This window comes from Pyxicephalus adspersus, chromosome 2 (assembly GCF_032062135.1).
Source record: "Pyxicephalus adspersus chromosome 2, UCB_Pads_2.0, whole genome shotgun sequence".
Classification (NCBI taxonomy): Eukaryota; Metazoa; Chordata; class Amphibia; order Anura; family Pyxicephalidae; genus Pyxicephalus; species Pyxicephalus adspersus.
Window position 1 is genome coordinate 8,336,824 of NC_092859.1, and position 23,528 is coordinate 8,360,351.

General features: G+C 37.3%; 1 protein-coding gene across 1 annotated transcript; it reads right to left on the reverse strand.

Moving 5' to 3' along the window:
* Positions 1-265: 265 nt before the first annotated feature.
* SERPINE1 (serpin family E member 1) lies at positions 266-6,116 on the reverse strand. The gene is made up of 9 exons (XM_072399407.1): positions 5,975-6,116; positions 5,199-5,443; positions 4,081-4,326; positions 3,209-3,403; positions 2,908-3,106; positions 1,969-2,069; positions 1,774-1,860; positions 778-861; positions 266-600 (listed from the first exon to the last, which is right to left on the reverse strand). The coding sequence occupies exons 1-9, from the start codon at positions 5,980-5,982 to the stop codon at positions 563-565; spliced, it is 1,203 nt and encodes a 400-aa protein (XP_072255508.1). The 5' UTR covers positions 5,983-6,116; the 3' UTR covers positions 266-562.
* Positions 6,117-23,528: the final 17,412 nt, after the last annotated feature.

Genomic DNA, 23,528 nt, shown 5'->3' on the forward strand with positions numbered 1-23,528 from the left:
CAGCATACTGGCAAAGAACAGACTTTTGTTATTAGGAGGTGGTTGCTTTTAAAAGGAACTGAAAGACATTACAAATCTTTTCTTTTAATGCACCTGGAATGTACTTTTTCAATTCAAACTGAGAGGTATTGATGTACACTAGCTCAGCACACAAGATATGAATGGACTCCGGAACTTTATCATGTTGAATTTAAAACTCCTCTGGTATTTGTACAAACATATTTTCATTCCATTACTTATAATATACATGACATATTGACTGGGGTAAAATATAAATAAATAGATTTATTAAATATACAAAAAATATAAAACTTTCATTCTTAGCAATATAAATCTTGTTAACAATATAAAATTTTCTTATATCTCATGACTTGCTCACACTCTCCATATAGTGCTTTCATACTGCATTTCACGCATTCACACTACCCGTGAATCCCCATTTTGCCCCATTTTTAGTAGTCCTCTATGCTTCTCTGGAAACAAAGCTTCTCAGCTGTAGTGCTGTTGGTCAAAAAGGTGAAGGAGGTGAGGTACTTAATATTTTCACTAGATGGCACTAGACTCATGGCTCCATAACTTGTCCTATGAACAGCAGTGTACCTGGGGAAAGATCAAGATACATTATAGCTCAATGGTAATAAGTTTCATTGTGTGCATGCCATTATATTGATAATATATCGGCCATTCATAATTTATATATATAATTAGTAGTCTTGAAAGAATTGTTATAGTCATTAAAGCTAATAGTGATATTATGGGATCAGTATGATGCCTCACCTGTTGGGTTGTGTCGAATAAGGAACAAGAAGGGATGGTCCATTATGACTTCAAGAGGAGCCATGCGAGCTAGCAGAACGGCAGCTGTAGAAATATAAACAAATTGTTAACTATATCTGCACAGCCCTACTCAGGTAATATAGACAAGAATAATTTTATCAACTTGTATACACCTTCATACAGCTTTTGCGGGAAGCTGTATAATTAGCAGCCTGGTTAAATCAAACCTAAACTCAGAATTTTATGTTACATTAAAGGGTAGACAACCCTTTTATTTAAAGTATTTTGTGTTTTTCTTAAGTACAACACCCTTTTTTTTTTATAAAGAAAAGGGTGCAGCACCGCCTCCTTAATTCTTGATCACCTAGGCAAGCGAGAATGAGTGGGAGCGCAGAGCCACTCGGAATACCTACATCATGCATCTCACGAGGCTCTTGGCTGCTCTTTCTGCACATGCCTAAGCATGCGCAGTGAGATCGGCAAGTTTTTTTTAACAATCTACATCACCCGATCTCGCGCCTCTGCAGTGAGAGATGAGGTGACGTAAAAAAGAAGGGGGAAGAAGAGGATGTCGGCGCCTGGCCGAAGACAAATACTGGGATGATGCGTAACCTGATGGAAAGAAACTCCTGATGGACAGACAGATGTGCGGGATTGAAGGTAAGTGTGATTTTTCTTTTTGTTTTGGTTCCACTTAAGTATGCTTTTTGGAACAAAGACATTTTGTTGCATGGTTCTCTTCCATGCAACCTTCATCTTAGAGGCAGTATACATAGGCAGTTCCTAGGCGGAACAACAGCTGCGTTTTTTTGTAGGTTTAGAACCATTTGAAAATATCAAACATGGCCACATACTTTACAACAAAAATGTACAATGCAGATCTTCCTACAATGAGAACCTGCAATTTTTGTTCAGTCAGCTATACTTATATACTAGCAGGTAACTCTAATTAGGACCATGGCCTTATCTAATGTTAGTAAAGACTGAACCTCTTACCTGTAGCAGCTGAAGCTCTCGTTCCACTTTCTGTAACTTCAACTTTGATTTTCTGGAATGCCTCTGACACATACAGCGGCTTTTCATCTTTAGGGGAGAGGAAATTAGATTGTCACATTAGAAAATAAAGCAATTTGACAACCCTACCCACTTTGCTCTGCTCTTTTCCATTAGTTCATTTTGCAGAATACTTACTTGATAAGCGGCTGAAGTCGGCTTTTTCCCCTGAGAACATGTTTTCAATGCCAAGGCGCTCAAGAGGAGTCTTCAGATTGACCTCACTGACCAGGGAAAACCTGAGGACAAGAGATATTAATAATATCATGTCAGAAAAGGCTTCTTGTATAAGCATATATGCAGCAATTTATTAAACTTGTACTAAAAGAAATAGAGGGCTACTTTAGCAAACCTATTTCTTAAATGCTAACTGCCTGGCTGCGCCTGGCTTTAGCACTCTTGGATCCAGATTGAACATGCAGAATAAAATAAGTGTCAAAAAGTCAGGTTATTATTCTGTGTACAATCAGTTAGTTAGAATTTGTTAAGAGGTCAGACATGCCCCTCTCTGTAGTCTCTCAGCACAGCTTCACTTTAAAGTCTGTGCTAATAGTAGATTACTAATTTTGATTACCGTTTACAACCTACTAACACTCTTCCGGTTTTAAAAGGCTGGTGTTATGCAGGAAAGTTAGCCTATAAATTATTTCTTACATATTGGAAAGAAGTGTGGTCATAGTGAGGAAACCTACATGCTTTTTCAAACGCTGAAGCACTTCAATGACACATTGGTGAAATCACAGACCTCTTGAGGCTGCACATCTACTGTGGCCATAATGAGGGCTCATACTTTCCCTTTTCAATTCTTGGAATTCTTTCTGTATATGACTGTTGTGACGACCCCATAAAGGGTTTTAATGCTGTCCTAAGTACACTTTTTCTTAGTAGCGAAAGTAGGTTGGTTAAAACACTCAGGTCATGGACATTTTGGGTTATGGAATAACTCCCTATTGTGATCCTTGTAGATTAAACTTAAGAGTCTGCATATACTGCAAAAAAACTGCATATTTAAGCCCAGTGGTACAAAAGATCAGTGAAGATAGATTAGTGTGTGACACAACATATGATAATTCTTACTTAGGCAAAACAAGGAGACGAGTTAACTTCTGCATTTTGGCTTTCCATTCATTGATGAGCTCTGGAGTCAGGATGCCCGTGATGGCAGACAGTGGTACATGTTTTTCATAAGGTGCAGCTATAAACATGCTGAGCTCTCCCCCTTCATACGGTAGCTCAATAACATCATAAAACTCTCCATCTGGAGTTTCAAACTCACCTAAAGAACAAGAAAATGTATTATACTTAGTTATTGGCCCCTGTTTTGAAGTGTCTTCTTGTAACGTATTTTAATAGCAATTTCCTTCAGGACAATACTTACTGCAATTGTACTTGGCCGTATTGGCCATCATTTGGGTTTGAACCTCAGACCCATCAGAACGGTAGAATGGTCTACTGTGAGTGGCCTTCTCTGGAAATGGGAGGACCCATTTTCCATTGAAACTGACAGCGCTGAGTAAGACTAGTCGGGTCAGTGGTGGAATGGAATTGCTTCCCAACAAGTCCTTGATCATTCCTTTAAATAAACAAACACTGGTGAGAGGAAATATTAAAAAAAAACTAGGCAAATTTAAATATTAAGGTTAATATTATATTCCTCTCAACACTGTAGAAATTTTCTATATACCATTTTGCAGTGTATATATTTTATATAAATAATATTAAGAGAAGCTTACTAAAATGTGGTTGGCTTTGTTTTCCAACATTTGAGCAGTATAAGATATTGGTATTTATGTTTTTGTCAGATCAGTGCCTTCCCTATTAATGAAAAATAAGGATGAAAACCCTGAATGTATTGTGTCCTATGTAAGCTATGCGTTGCTGTAGTTGTTGCTCAGACAGGGCTAAAGACTCCCCGTGTAAAAGCACTGTTTGGCCACATGGAATAGGTGACATTTTTCTTCATATATGGCCATACCAGCTCTGTGTGTGTATTTTGGGGGATGTATTAAAGAAAAACTGTTAATTTGTTTTAAAACGGGTAAAGCACAGGTTTGATTTAAGACAGCAGTTAACCTCAAATGGTCCCATCAATTAATTTCCTTGCTTGTATAGAAAACATGGTCATTCTGACATTATGGTGATGTTTGAAATCAATGATTTAAAGGCTGGAATAACCATGTAAAAAGTCCACAGGTGCCAAATATTGATTGTTCTAAATATACCAAGCAATAGACATAACGTGCTTCTCACCATCAGTTTGGTTCTCCACCCATTGGTTCAAGATGTCTTTGGCTTCTGATGGGTCGGTAAAATTGATCTGGCTCACATGGCGTTGGAAGGTAGCATGGAATCTTTTCAGGAACCCTGGAGTCAGGTCAAGGTCACGTTGTACAAACAGTCCATCTGCTAAATTCACCCTTGTGGTGGGTTCACCAGAGATGTTGGAGCCACTAATCTGATTGCGAAGTCTGCGGAGAGCTGCAGACACTGTCCTTTCTAAAAAAACAAAAAAAAAAAAACAAAAAAAAAAAAAACAAGAGTTAGCAGAACTATACTTGAGACTGAAATCAATGTGTTTTATTGTGGTTTGCTTCCTGTTATTTATAATGTTAACATATTATGTTTGACATTCCTATGGTAATAATCTATGTTTACAATCTCAGTCTCTAAAACAGTCACAAACATATTTTAGACCAAGTCAGGCCAATACTGTGATTAGCCATAGTAATGTTTTCCAGTGTTTAATACTGCTATTTGTTATTACTGCAAAAGAAAACAGAGCAGTCAAGCATGAGGAAAACATACAAACTCCACGAAACAAAGAGTCTGTGCATGTGGCCACACCAGAACATTTATTGTTTTTTTGGCAAGTTTCTACTGAAAGCAATTGAGCAATCTTGATCGTTGTTGTTTAGCTTTGCATTGCGTCAATTTTAATGCAGCGTGGTGCTTAGCCCCCTGTCAAACAATGTCAAAGCCTCTGTATTGCTCCATGGTATCCTAAAATTTGTGCCAAAGCAAAGCTGAAACATGCTGTGTTTTCCTTGCTTTGAAGTCTAAAGCTTCCTTAAATCTAATGAAGACAAGATAAAAAAATAGTTTTCTTCCTGTCTGTTGATACTGTTGTAAGAAAGAAAATTTTGGGGATGTCTCCGTGATGGAGCCCCAGGTAGCATTAAAACCTGGCAGAAGTTCTAATCCTTCCCTTCGCTATTCAAAACTTTAATACAATTTATCAGCTTGTAACTAAAATAAAAATGTTGAAGAATCCATCCATCCATCATGGACTTTGGATATAAAACGCATCCTAAAACTCCATACTATGATATAGTGAGTAAAATGTATCTACAAATTGCCCATTGGCTTACCAGAGTATCCATAATTAGAAGCTGTTCGTAACTGTTCCAGTGTCTCCCCTTCTGTCCCAGACTGAAGGATGTTCAGTGCAGAGGAAACGCCATAAGGTGAGAAGCCCAAATTCTTATTTTTGTGTTCCTGCAGAACCTCCTGGAACAAACGAACACCAAAACCAACATCCTTCTGGGCCACGCTATTCAGGGTGTTTGGACGAAGAGCTGCTACTGTCCATGACAAGAGAGGAAGTACCAATAGCCTGTAAAAAGACACAGAGAAACATTAGATCTGCCCTCCAGCCTTCCCTAATCAATGTGTATTAGAACCTGCAGCAAGTCAGATAGACTGTCCCTAACCATTCATTGAAGGGATTTCAGCCCTTTTATTCTTGGAGGCTCAGAATCAAGTATGAACATTACTTAGGCAGTTTACATGCAATTATAGCTTTCTTATAAAAACCAAACTGCCAGACACCCTCCCATCAAGGCACTTTTTTAGAGCTTCTGTGAGCAGCAAGTACCCTTCCTGCATCAGGATACAGAGGAGTAGGGAAGGGGGCTGGTCTTGAGAGGAGCAGTGAGGCAGGAAGCTGCGAAAATCTTCAGGAACCTATGCACAGCACCCTGCCAGCCCAAATGATCTGCTTGCATAGGGTCTTAAATAATGTATGTGATGAAAACAGAAAAAAAATTAAAATTAGCATACATACCAACTACTTGTTCATTTTAACCAATCTATTTTGGTGATTTAATTTTTAAAATTAAAAAAAGTGTCTTTCAGGGATACTCACCAAGTCATTCTGTAGTAACGCGACTTGTAATATCCAGAGATGAGGATCCCGTACTGTATACAAGCCCTGCTTGTGCTTTGCACTTTCTACAGCTGTCGGTTGCTGTGTAAAGTGAACTGTCCCAGCCAAGTATTTATACTTCATAACTCCCCCTCTCTCTCCGCCCTACACCTCCGGGAGGTGTTACCCAACAAATGCCAGGGAACCTCCTGCATCATTTGCAGACCCAGATGTGAATAGTCACTGTGAGCGATTGTACACTTCTGCATATTTAGCTGCCTGTCAGCCAGAGTGACCTCATTGGGAGAAGTGTGTTGATTGCAATGTGGTTCTTATTATATCACTAGCCGGACTATTTTAGGGAAATAGGCACCCAGTGGAAAATGCTCAACAAAATATAAAAGAGAACTTTATGAATGACCCTTGTTTTAAAGCGTGACTCCACCTTTGTGACACATTTCATACTGTAAAAGAAGTGATACTGTACGCTATATGTCACATCTAAGCTTTTTGGTTTTTTATTTTCAATAAATTACATAAATATAAATAAATAAATTCAAAATAAACACAGATTTTTATCTATATTTGATTGCTTAGGGGGATCTGCTCCCATTAATGACATCTGGGAAAAAAAACAGACTGTCAGTGGAATAGGACACGGAAAGCAATGAAAACCTGATAAAACTTCCAACCGCTTTTTGCTATAGTTGAAGTTTGTTCCTGGAACCTGTCAAAAAGTGTTTTGTTGCTGTTTTCAACCATGTTAATAAGATATCCCCTTTGTGAGAGGAAATGTCCCTAATTGAGTTTGCATTACTTTCTATATTCTATCCCAAAAAAAGAATTGATGGAAAAAATTGATTGTATAAAATACTTTAAATTGGTCATCTCACTAGTTCTCACTGTACTCAAGTACTCAAATGTTTTACTGGCAATGTATATTGCAACGTTAGTGAATCACTTTGTTACCTTTTTACCTTTATCTTGCCATGAATATGAAAGTATTTTTTTTTTTTTTTTTGCATCCTAATTTTTAAGCACTTTCTGGTATTTAAAGACAAAGGGGATTTTAGGATTTACTGCTTTATCAATAGACCCCAAAAACGATTAAATGTTTTTGAGATTACAACCTCCTCGTAAGGGCAGTAACGTTAAAGTATAATGCCCCTTGTATACACAAGATTATATCTGCAAAAAAACAAAATGTCATATACCTACCTTTGTGGCAGCCATTTCTTGGGAAGCTGCTGCTGCACTTCTGTCCTAGTCGCTGCAAATGTTCTTATACTTTCAGGTGTTGGGATTCCTGATTCCTAACCACTTGCTATAGTTTCTCCTCCACCTCATATTTTGATGGGGGCAGTAGGCTGTTGGCCCATGCGACTAGGCAGAAGTAAAGCAGAATGTTTTTAAGAAATAGGCCTCCAGAAAGGTTAGTATTTAAAGTCTTTTTTCAGCAGGTATTAATTCTACACCAGGCAGGTTTATTTTATTTTTATTGCTATCACACATGGGATTCAATCTCCAAAACCCCTAATATTTATTAAATATAAAATGTTGTTGTGCAAATAAACAGCATATCTATAAAACTAAAATTAAACGTTTTCTGTGAAAATGGAAAATGATGACATCATCTGCAAAAAAAAGAGAGAGAACATAAAAGTTCAGATTATAACTTGTTTGGGTAGTTTAAAGCAGGGGTCCCCAACCCTCATTCATCTAAATCAGAGGATACACTTTCCTTGGCGAAGCTAAGTGATCCAGTTTTGCTTTCACTAATGAAAGTGTAACCTCTCCAACTTTAATAAATGAGGCTCATTGTCTAGTCTAGACAGGTGGGCCGCGGCACTCACCAGCAGGGTCAAGAGAAGGACCCAGCTTGGGGGACGCACCGGCCAGAGCCGCGGTCCATGTCTCACAGAGACATCGCAGGCTCAGGACCGTGGGCGGTTGTGTCTCTGTCTCAGGAAGAGTTCAGTGTCCTATGATGACTGTAAAGTCCAGTACAAATATTACAATCTGATTGTACAATCTCATTTAGACCGACCAACCAACCATGTAGTATGTGGGTCTGCATTACTGGATAAAAATGTATTAATTAGTTTAAGTCTATCTACTGTAAAAGTAAACTTTTTTTTATTTTTACTTTGTTGTAGTAAAACTTTTTTAGGTGTCAATTGGAAGATATCCTCCCCTTTCAAAACTGAGTTCTAACCCCTCACCATAATTCTAAAAAACAAAATAGGTTGGCCTTAAGGTGAGTTCTAACAAGGGTCTTGATACCTTAAGGCAGTTGCATACACCCTTCACTAATATAAAGTTTTTTTTTTTTTTTTTGAAGCAATCCGAGTTGAAATGAACTAACACAATGGAAAGTTGATTCAAAGGTTATACCTCAAGGTGCAGAGAGTGATCCTGTGCTTTTTAGGTGTCCTTACAGTGGGCCAAGAAGCTAAAGTTCATAGGTAGAATCTAGAAGACTTTATGTCTATGGAAGTGAAACTAATTATAAGTGGAGTGGGTTTCTTAGAAAGAGGGTCTGGAAAATCAGATAAGAGAAAGGTGCTCTGAAGTTGTGTATCAAAGATGATATAATATGATGAAATATATAGCATTGGAGGATATAGCATTAGAGGCATTGGGCCTGGTTTATTAAAGCTCTCGAAGGCTGGAGAGGAAACACTTTTATTGGTGAAGCTGGGTGATCCAGGTTTGCTAGATCACCTGGCTTCACTGATGAAAGGGATATTCTCTCCAGCCTTGGAGAAATTTATTAAATCAGGCCCATTGTTGGGACTAAAGCTTTCATCCAGGAGCACATTACTTCAGTTAAAGCCAATTAGAAATATTTGTAAATATTGTGTGAATCTTGACCCTCAAGATTCCAGGACTCTACTCAACATTGAAGTGTTTTGGGTAGAATGGAAATCATTTAGTCTACAGTATTTTTGCTTGCAATGTTTTAAGAGTCCTAGCAGCTAGAAAGGAAGGTCAAAGAATAATAAGGATTTGGAAGCATTTTGGGGAAGACATCCTGGAATGAGCATAAATTCTTTTTCAATGATGATTTAAGTCCTAAAAAACTTAGGAAGCATGAGCAGGGGTTAGCGGGAACAAAAAACCTCCAGGAGAGAGAAACTGAGAACAATTTTTGATGTTTAAGGAAGTTCTATCTTGAAATGTGGTGTCAGTGATAAATTAAAAAAATTCTATAATTAGGCGTTACTATGTATGTTCCAGTCATAACGAGAGTTTTAGGGAAGTGTTTTGTGGTCTGTAGGAAGCTGACTCAGGCCCAGAAAAAGACAGAGAGAATTCTGGGAATGCATTAGCACATTCTCAGAGATTGGGTTTTAACTTCATGGAAAATTTTGAAAGAGGAGGAGAGTTGTTGGGTTTGAGTCACTTATTGTCATGCAGACAGTACTCTAATATCCTGATAAAGTAACAGGACCTCAATGGGGGGAATCTCTCTCCGACTCACCCCATTCCCACATCTCATTTCTGATTCAGCCCTTGAAATATTTACATCAGGCAAAGACTTTTGTATCTCAAATATTTTCACTATGTGTCTCAATTTCTTCTGGTCAGTTTACTCAAGCCTGTCAATCCACTGTCATCCTTTGTGTTGTAATCCATTCTTTTCAACTCCGTATTTGAACTGTACATGCCAGCTTGTTCATCATTTAAAGGGAACCTATCTTCTATAATTTTTTTGTGGGGACCTGAAACTTCACACCTACTTTTCAAATGCATAATTGGTCACATGATTTGGGTATTAGTATACCCCATTGCGATTGGCAGATTGCCTTAAGTATTACGTTTAAAGCCACTAAATCTGCCAATCATTGGATTATTTACCAATAAATAATTATTTAGTGGTATCTTACTCCTTGTAAACTAGCAAAATTTTACCCTAGTGTATCTTTCAATGTTGGAGGAAATGTGGAACAACAGGTACTTTACCTCACTTTCTATGGTACTGCAAGTCTGTTCGGTCCTTTTTGATATCAGTAGCATTCGTCTTTCTCCAACATTTAAAGTGGATCTTTTTCATATTTTTTCCCAATCAGTACTCAATAAGAATAAACCCTTAAATACTACTCCAAATACTACTTTTGGCCAAAGTACATATTGCAAGAAAATTGGAGATGCGATCTATCCCTAAATCAGAGAACTTGTAAATGATTTAAATTTTCATAGTGCTTATGAAAGAATATTTACTATAAAGATCAGTACACAAAGTTTTTGAATAACTGGAATTTATGGTTAAAACATTTTTTTGTAATATCAATGTATAAGATATTGTTGATTGATGTTCTGGTTTTCTTCTTTTTCTCTCTTTATTATTTATTTCAATTTAGTTCTTGTTGATTGACTATTTCCTTTCCCCCCTCCCCCTTCTCTTTATTTCCCTTCTTCCCAAGTCCTCAGTAGGAAAAAACACAAAATACATATGGACCTTGCATGCATCATTTCATTATTAACACATTAGTTCTTTTTTTTTTCCTAATATTACTGTTAAATTTTATTAAACTGTTTTGTAAGAGAATTATGAATATGTTTATGTTGATTATTATGTTAAATCCTCTTATTTGGTCCATCAATAAAGAAATATTGAAAAATAAATAGAACCCATCATAGATGCTGCCATTAGAAAAGCCTTCTTTTCTAAATTCATGGTTCCGTGACTGTTGTGTTGTGTTTTTCTGGCTTCAATAATTTGAGTTGAGATCTGGTACATAAATATTATCTTATTTGAAGATAAAGATCAACTATGGCAGCTCCTTAATTTAAAGTAAACCTAAAAAATATAAACATAAAAAATTAAAACATAAAGTGACAACTTATTGACCACTAATGCAAGGAACTACTACATTTCCAGTGACCATCAATGTGGGGGATCACAACAACTTTCACTGTCTGCATTTATTATCTGGCCAGATGTTTCCTGACTCCAAAAAGTTATTTGCAGGGATCATCTAGGTTGAAATCGTTGAGAAAGGTTTCAGTTTTGAAAGATTTAATTTGAAGATTAAGGCAGTCGCCCCAAGCCATACATAACTATGCTCACACCATCAGTATGAATCAATTAACCTAACAGTACCCCTATGAGTAATTCACCTATTTTTATTTTTGTTTGAGTGGAACTTTAGTCTAATTTTACAAACATGCAAGGGGGTATTTTTGATAGCAGAGGAGGCATAATATGTACATCTGTAATAAGGGATTCTTGCCTTCCTCCTTGCAAACTTATAAAAGCTGTGCGTGCAGCTGACAAACATATCAAACAAATTCAACACACTTTTTTGGTTGTTTTGCAGTTTTTATAATTTTAAACTTTTCTAAATTTTTATTACACTCAAAAGCAGTGGTTCCTTCAAGGGTTGCTAGGGGTTCCTTGAGAAATGAGCAATTTGTGACATTCAGGTCAGTTCAACAGCTGCTGATATTTTTGGATATCTGTAGGGGTGACATTCTTCCCACTGGACAACAGTGTAAGACCTGAAAGGTATTTTAAGGGGTTCCCCCAAGTTAAAAAGCTAGAGAAACACTGCTCTAAAGGCTTGTGCAAGCTACATTTTATTTAAAGCAGAACTCCAGACAATATGGGGGCACTCGGGAGCACATTTATGGTTTTCCTTTCTCCCTTATTTTCAACTATTCTCATTGCTTAGACCACTTCTGGACATTTCATAAAGATCAGGACAGTGGTGTGCAGTCAGCGTAAATGTTTTTTGTTTGTTTGTTGTTTGTAGAGTGATTAACTGCCATTGTGATCACATGATCAGACATCACCATTAATATTCAGCAGTTTAGTCTGAGACCTGTACTGTCACAGACAGGTGCACTACCAGTGCAAAGATACGGACAAATATTCTCTCGGCATGGGCAACTGTGCCTGAGAACGTTAATCTACAGACTGCATTTGTCAGTGGTTAAGTAAGCTTCTGCATTTGAGTAATGGGCTGTATGTACAAATAACTATAAAACTGCTGAATGTCCGAACCTTATTTATGTAAGATTTATTTGATAGCTCAGATAAATCTTACTCATGTGATTCTTTTTTTTCCTAATTTATGCTAAACTGTCTAAACAAAAATACATTTTAACAGTCAGCTGACTCAAAAGTGATCAATTTCAGCAAAAAAATAAAGTATTTAAAGCAATTGTTAATCCTGAGCTAAAAGTTAAAACATGCAAGTTCAACATAACCCCCTCCCCCACCCTATTAAAATTATTATCTTTAGTCTTTTGGTATGGGGTGACCTGACATGCTTTTTACCTGACCTAAGAGCTGCAATAGCTGTGGGTGGGTCTTGCTATTTCATGAGGTGCGCTAAGAAGGTGTTTGCACGTAATGCTATCCTTGAACAAGTGACAACACTAAGAACAGGGTTGTTGATATCATAGTGTTGTCACCTGTTAACAGATAGAGGCAAATTCCTGGAAGCTCAAGGGAGTTTTCACTTAGCTCAAAAAAATTGTAAGTTTTTACTTTGTAAAGATTACCTAATCACATTCAAAGGAATCTTTAAAAAAAACAAGATTTTTGCTTGGATATATGTGGATGGCTGAAATCAAAAAAGCTTCACTGCACTTACTAAGTTAAGGAAAGTAAGTGAACAGCCAAAAATTCTTATTGTTAATTAAATCCCACTGACATAGCAGTTTGCCATGAAGTCACTTCAAAAGGAGACTTCCAAAAAAGTACATCATTCTGTGGCATAGTACGTTCATGTGGGCTTTCTTGGCTGATCGTGCTTTTGACATCAAAGTGAGCATAACAATTGCCAGGTTTATAGGTAGTCAAAAATATTATAATAAACAGTACTTGAATTTACAATTATAGAAATGAATCATAATATAAGCATTATAATCAATTTGGGTCCCTTTTTCTTCACTATAACTATCTCTCTCTTGTATCATGCAAAGAAAGCTGTAAAATAGATGCTTTCTCAGCATAATATAGGAAACACGCCAATTGGCAGCAGCCGCTAACATGCCAGGTCATACAGCTTGCGGGAAATCTGATCGCTTTGCTTTTATACACAATGCACAATTCTTAGATACATCAAATAAGCTTTGTGTCACCTATCTGTTACATAACATGCCTCTGTGAATTCATTAAATTGTTTAAGATGACTCACAATGTTCTGACCTACTTAACAGTCCCAGGGATTCAAATATGTAGATGCTTTTGTGTAGTCAGATGGAGGTGAACTCTGTTTTGTAGACACCTAAATTAGGATTATGGATTTTAAATATGGTGACATAAGACAAATCTGATAATATAATTCTCTGACATGGCTGAAGAGTGTTTGTCAAATAAGATCACACTAATTTGACATCAAACCGATTGAAAGCAGCCATCTTTGTTCATATATCATCTAGGGTCACTGTCTACTTCCTAAACTGAAAAGCCATTCAGAAATAATACAAATATATACAGACCACAAATGTTTAAAGCAGACCTAAACTAACATTTTTACCCTACATACTGTAAAAGGGTAGACAACCCTTTTATAAAAGGTAAAAATTACCTTCTTTTTTGGGAGAGGGGGCTTTAAAATATTCACTGAGACATTCGCTGATGGAGAATCTTCTAAGTCCATGTGTTTCAATAGCAGTAATAAATTCTACACCAAGGAATATTTCAATGAATGTCAGATTTACTACCTAATACATTGACCCCCTATAGTTACTAAAGACCCAAAAGTGTGGCTAAACCCATAAAACAAATACGTAAAATAATGCTGCTCACTTTCTGGCAATCTACCCCCAATATTGATAAATATTTGAAAATACCAGCTACCATTGTGAACACCTTCATAAATATGTTGGTTGTCTGCCTGATTTGCTGACTCTCTGGTCTGAATAAACCACTGATGTGGGAAGGGGTTAATCTAGAACTTTTTTTTATATAAGGCCAATTGTGCAATCTTCTCACAGTGGAGGACTGGCTGGAGCTTTGTCTCTTCTGGCTCTCCACTGGCGGCTGCCCTCAGATTTTACACACATGTGGGATATTTTGCGTGGGTTTCTATTTAGATCATCACCACAACAGGAGATAAAAATAGCTTTACCGCTCCGCCTTCCCCACCTGGAGGTCGTCAGAACAAGAACTGGCTGGGAACCACGAACAGTGCAGAATTGGAAGACTACACAATAATTATTTATAAAGTTTACCAGTGTGTCTAATGTAAACAGTCTGTCTGTTAACTGTTTCCCCATATATTTGTTTTTTCCTTTACCTGTACCAATAATTCACTACACAACAATTTTGCTACTGGGAATAGCATGTGATTTACATGATATTGAGTGTGCTGATTCCATATCTGAATTTGCCTATCACGTACAGATTTTAAGTTATAGGTGTGCTATAGCTGTTCAAATGGTCAGTAATTGGGAAATGTATTTTTACATGGGAACATTATAACAGTTGCAGCTACCACTATGCCTACTACTCCTTCTGCCACCTCAGCTGAATCACGCCCCCTGGTGGCATGCATGTTCCAGCAGTGGCTGGGCATGTCTGGGCAGTCAGTGAGCTGACGTCAGAAATAGGTATATAAGGCGAGATGGACCAAGGGCTTGTCTCTAGTGCGAAACCATCTTATTGGATAGTACAGCTAGGCCATAGTGAGTCTTTTTTGAGATAAAGATGAGTAGGTGCAGCTGTGTTAATATTCCGGACTAATCATTTTTGCTACATGTGTAGCATGTAGGGCAAACATACCCTGTTTGATCAACACAAGAACCTAACCAAGAGGATGTAAATTTGTACATCAGGATAAAAGCTGGGCACCTCATATCTGCTGTCAGGTGTGTTTCGTTTGCCTCGATGATGTCGATGTTAACGCCATATTATATAAGCCAATCAAATTTAGATGATCTAGTAAGGGACCTATCTATGTCAAAAGAGAAGTCTGAACTGTTACCTCAAGATTAAAGGAGTGGAATTTGCTACAAAAAGGAACGACAACTTCACACTTTCGTGATAGTCACACAAAGTTTGCAGGTTTTTACAAGCTGGAAAACAACATTTGCTTCCGTACCAACGTGAGTGGTCTGATGATGGAGTTAGGTTGCGAATACATACCAGAGCAGCGAAGATTTTTCAAAGCATGTTTGAAAGCTGTATTGCTACATAAAACAAAAAAAACTTCTGTTCCTCTTGCTCATGCCAAAGGAATGAAAGAGACATACGAATCCATGGAGGTCATTTTGAAATTGATTAACTATTCAGAACACAATTGGAATGTTTGTGGTGACCAGAAGGTGGTAGCACTCTTTCTTGGCCTGCAATTTGGATATACAAAATATATGTGCTTTCTGTGCCTGTAAAACAGTTGTGATGACAGCAACCATTACAAAGTGAATGAATGAACACCCAGACCTGGACACACTGTTGGCCAGTACAACATGAAGCATAAGTCACTCATTGATCCACACAAAGTTTAGTCATTTAAAAATAATTTTTTACACTATTCTTCCCACAAAATTTGGGTGATGTGAGTGATGAACAAAGGGAGACGTTCCACTAGGACATTTCTGTTATGGAAATAAGATATCAAGGCCGGTGCAACCCCAACTTGATGGGCGACTACTGCTGGTTTCTGCAATTGAAGACAGAGGAGAGCCACAAACTCAAAAGCAAGTGCCTGAAACACTTTTGAAGTGTACATGTGTGTTGAACGAGGATTCAGGTGATTTATATGTAATTATATATGTTGTTACAACAAAAAACTAGGTTTTTGTAATGTCATGGAACTATGATGCAAAAGTTAGTTATGTATAGAGATTATATAGTAACTGCGAAACGGGATAATGTAGCTAATCGCGTCTTTATGCATAATTACCTTGAGATCCTGATGTCCTAGGCAAAACCTGACTTCAGATTTAGATTCAACGCATTTGATTTAGTATAGGACACATGATTAGACCAAGTAGCAGACAATACTTTTTTTTTTTTTGTGATGCAGTGTAATGATTCATGTATCAAGGTATAATACCATGCTTAGATTTTACCCTACTGGAGGAGTAAATACTTCTGTTTAGGTCAACTGCAGGAAGACTAACTCTCTTGTTTATGTGTCAACCTGCAGGAGGAAAGGCTTAAAGCTCTCCTCTGTGTTACCCTGAAGAAGAAGGGACAAATTTATAGCTCCATTCTATCTTTGTCAAAAAGAAGGACAGACTCTTAGTGCCCTTTTTTCTGTGTCACCCTGCAGAAGGAGGGATAGACCCATAGCTCCATTCATTCTGTGTTACCCTGAAAAAAGCAAGACAGACTTATATCTCCCTTGTGTCTGTAGGAGGCTTGTCGGCTCCCATTTTCACCTTTGTCACTTGTCTTTTCTGACATGTGGAAACTAAGGTTCTGTAACAAGACATTACGTAAGGACTCAGCCCTATTAGTAATGTATACACAGACAGTAGACACTAGACAAAATTATTTACAGCTAAATGTTATGATATTTAAACTACAAACAAACATCTGAGCTCATTCATACCAGCCTGAATTAGGCGGGTCACATCACAGTATTATTTCAACTGTGAAAAAAAGGAAAAAGTACATTTCTAAATTAGATTTAGGAGTAAATCAAATCTTGGGTATATTTTAGCTTTTTCTACATGTACATGAGACCTGTTTAGTTGTGTAACTTCAACTGCTGCATATAAACTGTGTATTGTGCATGGTTGCAAATAAAAATCTGTAATAATAATACTGGTTAAAATAAAAAAAAATCTAATTTTACTTTGCTATGTGCTGGTGTTTAATTCAATGGAACAGAGCATGCCCCAGCAGTGTGACCAAAACTTCATAACACACATTGGTCTTCAGATATAGCCCACCAGGTCTTCAGGTCATCAGGTATAGCCCACCCCAGCACAAATACTTACTGGCCTCCCTCCAGTGAGATTCCACCTTTAGCTCATACACTTTGGTCTTTGACCAGTGAGAACTGAACTCCAGCACTGAAAAAGACTTAAGGAGGAACACGTAAGCCTCTCCTCTGCTACAGTTTATAAGTAGGGAAACTGCACGCCTGATTGTTGTCACATGACATATATAAGAGATAGACCTGACTAGCTTTTTTAAGTTTTATAAAGTGGAAAGAAAATGTTAGGAAACAGTGGATCGTGTAATAAGGCAGACCATATCAAGTAGTGGTAGACTCATTATCATTACCGTCTCAAAACTCTGATTTGATTGATTTTCTTTTTGGAAGGTGTGCTTTGCCTAAATAGTAGCCTACAACAAATAATGTCCAAATTTGCAGTAACTGCCAAGGAGTATATTGCAATATTTTGATCTAAGGCATTTACACGATTGGCTTTGTTTTGTCTTTAAAAAACGCCACAATTTTTGTCCCACTTACATTTCCAACCCTGTACATAAATACACACCTAAGTGCCCTCTCCATTCTACCAATGACCTGCTATTTACTACCTCACTCATAACCTCTTACTACACACAGCTTTAAGATCTCTTTAGTGTTGCTGCCACTGTCTACAAATCCCTTTATCATCTTCTTAGGTTCGCTCCTATGTTCAACACATTTTTAGAAGTTCTAAAACCCCACCTTTTCAAGCTCCCACCCATCTTCCTATCTTTCCCAACGGGCTATCCAGCCCAACTATTATTTACATATATATTATTGTACATAATATGTATGTGGGTTGGTCATCTGCAGCTGTTATTTTTTGTAAAATTCTGCTTAATACTTGGCTACTGTTGCTATATAATTAAAAGAATATATTTCAAAGTGAAAACATTGGGGAGGTAGGTTTTTCCCATCTTTCTCCAAAGTGATAAATGTTTCAGTTTTCAAAAGAGTCCCTACCACTGTAACTGGCAGAAATGATGGAAACAGAAGAGGTAGGTTGAGGGCATTTAAAGTTTGTAGCTGCTCTGTCATGTATCCCCAAAAAACTCACATGGAAAAAAATATAATTGAGATAAGATGTACAGCAAGCCGATCGTTAACAGATACTAATTACTTACCATACACAATTGTGTCGTCATTTGCTGAACATAATTGGAGCGTGGTGAATGCACTATATCTAATAAGATATAATTACATGAAAGCAGTGAGCTCAACTTCCAGCATAAATGACTGTATGATTATGTAAAATGATATAATTAGTTCCTTGTACATCACGGTAGGACCCACAAATAGACCAGTGAGTGTGTAAGAAATGACCTGTGTAAAGCAAATATTCTGCCTAGAATAAAAAAAAAAAAAAACAATAAACTCATTCCCTTAAGTCATATTTTTAATACAAGATTCCGTTAAAGAAGATGTTTCAATAATTTTAAAATTTCCCTTAAATAAAATTCCTACACTATATAGCAACAGTATCAATTTTCAAAAGTCTCCTTGTTTTTTTCTGGGTCGGACATTTGTAAAACAAGAACTGCACAGGTACTAGAATTTGCATGATTGTCTCATCTCAGTGTAGGAAATAGAGGGTGACAATTTATAATACATTAACAAAGATGGCTTGATTTTTCTGGGGAGAAAAGTAGAAGAATGGCTTGTCAGAGACTACTGTGATTTCTATGAAACTGGAAGTGTTATGCTTACATTATTTAGCATGCATGTATTTAATGTGATAAAATATATTTGGTCCAATTTTAGAACTAATTTGCACAAAAATGTAGTGTATAGCTATTAATGTACATACAGTATACAGTATTCTGTGACACACCACAGATCACAGATATGGTTGCAGGTTCACGCAGATGCCTTTTTGTACTCTCCTTTAGCCAAAAAAGGCTTTTATACACCCATTTTTTCATTCCAGATTTTAACCTAGGCTTTTTTATATATCTTGACCTCACTCTTTTTTGTCAGGTGCTTCTGTGCTGATAAACACAATTGGTTAAGAAGCACAGTTATTGTTCAGTAACAGTACGGCTGATAATGTATCCCTGTCCATTTAATTAAATAGAATGAAAGAGTATATGTAATTTATGTATGATATGTATTATTTATGTATTTATGTATGTATGAACATATGTGATACACCTGCACTGGGCCATTTTCATGTAGAGGCTAAAATTCAAGGCTAAGCTATACTCACTCAACCTTCAGCAGTGCGACATACATGAGCTTCCTTTCTGGCGCTGCCATCTTTGCCTGGTGTGCCATACCTGGATAAATTAACTCCCCTGCACCCTTCTTGACATATGCCAAAATTGTGCATTATTTTTACTTTCTAGGGTGAAGTACTGCTTTAAATGAAATTAAAGTTTCACCCTAATTGAGTTTAGGCTGAGTGGGACTAAAATTTGACTAGACATCACAATACATAACTGTCTAGCCATCCACACACGGTCTGTAAACACTGCAATTATTAAACTACAGTTTTTGTTTACCAGGGAACAGCTGGGAAATGCCTTAATAAAAAATACAGACTTAAAGTGGACCTAAACTCAAAGAGGGAAGAATTTCTGTCTGATAATATTTAAAATCATGAATCATGAATATGCAATACCTTATAAATATTCAAATTTTGGCTTCAATTATCTTGTAAAACAGCAGTGCACATTCTGTGGCTAGGCTATCCTGTGGCTACAGCCCAATAGTTGTTTATACACAGCATGAGATTATCTAGGGCAATGTTACCTGTGCCCCCCCAGATTTGGTGATATCTCTATTGTGCTGCTTACTGTTCTCCTTGCTGGATGGGAAGTTTTTTATGTCTTTGCTTCTTAACAGGTAATTTAGGATTACCTGGGGCATGGAGTCTAAATGACAACTGGTCTTCACCAGAGCACACTGCAAAGGGTAATTGCTCGGTAACCGTGGTGGCCAAGGGACTGGGCCACTACTTTGCTGTGGGATGACACCCAGTCCAAACAGGGAGGAACATGAACAGGGGACTACCATGCAAAATTGGCCAGCAGAAAAAATACAAAACTAGATGAGAATAAAGCAGGCTGGGTCAAAGACCTTGTCATTGATACGCTGAGGTCAAGATACAGAAGGCAAGCAAACAATGCTGCACAAAGTGGTCAGATAAACATACAGAAGACCAGTGCTGCGTAATATGTTGGTGCTATATAAATACTATTTATTATTCTTCTTAATATTATTATTAATATTAATAATAATAATTTTGCAGAAGACCTAAATAACCTTCACAGGCACGTAGGTATGTGCTTGGCAGGTATGTGTGCAATGGAATGCATATATAGCTGTCTTTTCTCACAAGTTTATTCCTTGTTCTTATCCATATGAGCAACCACTAGTGGATATACAACTGAAGAACCGCAGTGCAAAGATCTCCCTGCCTCTGTTTAAATAAGCTCTTTGCTTCACCTTTTCTGCTGCTTCCTGATCATTATCCAGCCATCTAATCATCAGTCAGAAAAGGGAGCAGCTAAGACATGAGTAAGCAAGGCACCATGACTGCCACCTCTACATAGAGACTAGGGATGAGTGAGAAGGCCTCTGACAGTCTTGCTAAAATTTTCTTCGAACTTCCGATGGGTCCGGCAAAACGATTTCGCTATAATTCCATTAAAGCCCCTATACATGTTTGAACCACCAAATTTACTAGGTATGTGTAGGAGAACAGGGGCAACAAGGGAAAAATACAAACGTTCCAAAAGACCTTGTGGTTTTCCAGAAAATGGCAGGCAAAGTAACAGCAGGCAAAAAGGATTTTTGTGTGATGGAAAGCATACAGAAGGCAGCATAAACATTGGGACATTGAGAAAGGGTGGCGCTACGTGTGAACTCAACCCGCTAGCAGACCACCAGCTAGACCACATTGCTAGCTGGCATTTTGATCTGGATGACATGTGTTAGGATTGCCACCCATAAAGTTGTGGAGAAGTAGCCATTGGGTGACATTAGGGAAAAGGATGGAGGACTAGAGAATCGAGTACTGACACGCGGCAGCAACAGCAGGAGGAGGAGGCGGTGGGCCCTGAGAAGGAACGAGGATCGCATTGGTAACTGCCATCTAGAGCTGGGTGTAGTCCATTGTCAGAAATTTAACTGTACGAAACGGTCTTCTTTGATGAATAGGAACAGGTATCAAACACTAAAATATCTGTATTTATTTTATAGTAGGACAGAAATTTCACTGTACCAAACAATCTTCTTTGGTAAATAGCAAGAGGTATCAGACTGAAACATCTGTGTTTTTTTAGAGTAGGACAGAAATTTTTCTATAGCAAAATGGCTTTTTTTGGTAAATAGCAAGAGGTATCAGACTGAAATATCTGTATTTTATTTTAGAGTAGGACAGAAATTTTTTTCTTCAGCAAAATGGCTTTTTTGGTAAATAGCAAGAGGTATCAGACTGAAATATCTGTATTTTTTTAGAGTAGAACAGAAATTGTTCTGCAGCAGTCTTCTTTGCTAAATAGGACTAGGTAGCATCACAAGGCCGTTCTTGCTTAAATGTTTGGTAAACGAGAAAGGCCCGATTTGCCACAAGATCAAAATTACATATCTCGCTCACTCATTTCTAATAGAGACCCAGTAAAGAAAAGTTAAAGGAAAAGAGGTGCTTGGAATTGTGTTTTACAATATAGTACTGTTTCTAGTCATTCCAATTGTTAGGACACAGTGGTCCCAGTAAGGCTGAATATACCTAACAAGCTACCCCAATTAGGGTGGCCAAAATAAACTCCAGAAAATATAAAAAATGCATGAAGAGCACTAAGCCAACCACTTGAATCAACACAACATTCAGGAGTTTCAGGAGTCTAAATACAATAGGGCTAACTGACTTTTATTCACTTTGCACTTCTTTACAAGTTTATGCGAATGTAAAACTTACTTGATGAAAGTTAAATGCAGCTCAAAAAGCAGTTAACTGCAGGCCAAGTGCACATGTTAGCATATTCTTAACGATCTCAGAAGATTGTTAAACTGATGTCATACTATTGTTATCGGCACAAGTTCTTGAAATCTAACAAGATTATAGATGACACAAACACTGATTTTTCATCGTTTCCCTACCAACTGCATTCACCTAGTCTGTTACTATGAGTTTTTTTAAGCAGAAACCCTGATAGTTGTGTTATATCTTGTGTGACTCTTTTGATACCCTGATGAAGAGGAAAGGATTAGCCTGTCTTGACAGTGCAGAATAAGGTATAATATATCTGTATTATACCACGGGAGGCTAAATCCATGCTTGCTATAAACACACACAAATATTATCAAAAATAAAATGAATGAGTTGTTTATAATTGTTGATAAAGTACAAATCAGTCTGAATATAGAGTGAACTTGAAGCTGGCTGTATGTTTGCACCAAAAACAGGTTTACATCTATACACATTTGAATGGGCTTCTTACAACAAGGCAGCAAATTACATAATGCACAGACTTTCTGTTGTTTACCATTGCAATACATGATACATGTAGTACTGTGCATTATGATGTGATGTGATGTACTGCATGTCTGTCAACAAGGAGCATTGTGGTGCCTCAACCCACCAAAGTTTGTTACATGTGTTTCTGTACAATCTTGTAATGTATACAATGCCGCGCTGTACAGATATGAATCCTGCTAAGTCTGTGGGTTCACTAACCTTTTTCCTGCTAGAGAAATCAGTTTCCTGAAAGTGTCAAAAGCATGGGTCTTTTACCAGCCTGAAATTTGTTTGTGGTGGCATCATGTACTGTGTTTGTTCTTTGTTATTTCCTCTGACCCGGTCATATGCATTTCAGCTTCTCGCAATAAAAGCCGCAATCTGGTAAATTTCAGAGCATGCAGACAGCGATTCCTTTTTCCTTAATCGTTATATCTTCTCTTTAAACCTCTCCCCCAACCCACCCATACATGACTTCAATCTTCCAATAACCTAGGACTAGTACATCAAATTTAAAGCCAAAAAAGTAGACTTTTCAGCAAAGGAAACTAATTCTATCAGTTTATATTTGACTTAAATTTGAAAAAAAAATTTTATATATATAAAAATATAAATATAGAGTTATATATAGGTAATGGTAAACTCTATAGATTTTAATGCCCTTTACATAAGCACATATGTAATGGAAAAAGTAAGAGTAGCTTCAATTTGCACAAATTCTCTTTAAACTCCCTAAAAGTTATGCAAACATTGAGGTTTTCCTAAATTGCAACATACCACAATGTGAACAATAGTTCAACACAACAGTCTAAAAATGTATAGACTGTAACAAATGCAGGTTGAGTGAGGTGAAGTCAGTGAAAAAGTATGTCCATAAAGCAACTGAACCCTTCCTGCATTTCACCATACACTAGCTGCATTATTTTATGGTATATTTATCTATTACAAGCTTGTATTTGGACATTCCACAGCCTAGAAAGGCAGAAATTTCTTTATATAATGCGCAGATTCGAATTTAAATGTATTACCCCAGAGCCCCAAGAATATATATCCATTTTGTATGTGCCAAATGCCTTTGCAAATCCAGATGGTGTACATATTCTGCAAAGCAGCAGAGCTGTGGCAGAGGCCCAGCAAATCTGCCTACAGTGGCTGGGTTCACACCTCTGCAGTACCCAGATGTGAGGTAACACGTTTCTGATGT

What these genes read in the sequence shown, in the direction of transcription:
- SERPINE1 (XM_072399407.1), bottom strand. An exon ending in GAGAGCTTCAGCTGCTACAG is followed by an intron (nt 862 to 1,773) that starts GTAAGAGGTTCA and finishes ATATTTCTACAG; the next exon opens with CTGCCGTTCTGCTAGCTCGC. An exon ending in TATTCGACACAACCCAACAG is followed by an intron (nt 601 to 777) that starts GTGAGGCATCAT and finishes ATCTTTCCCCAG; the next exon opens with GTACACTGCTGTTCATAGGA.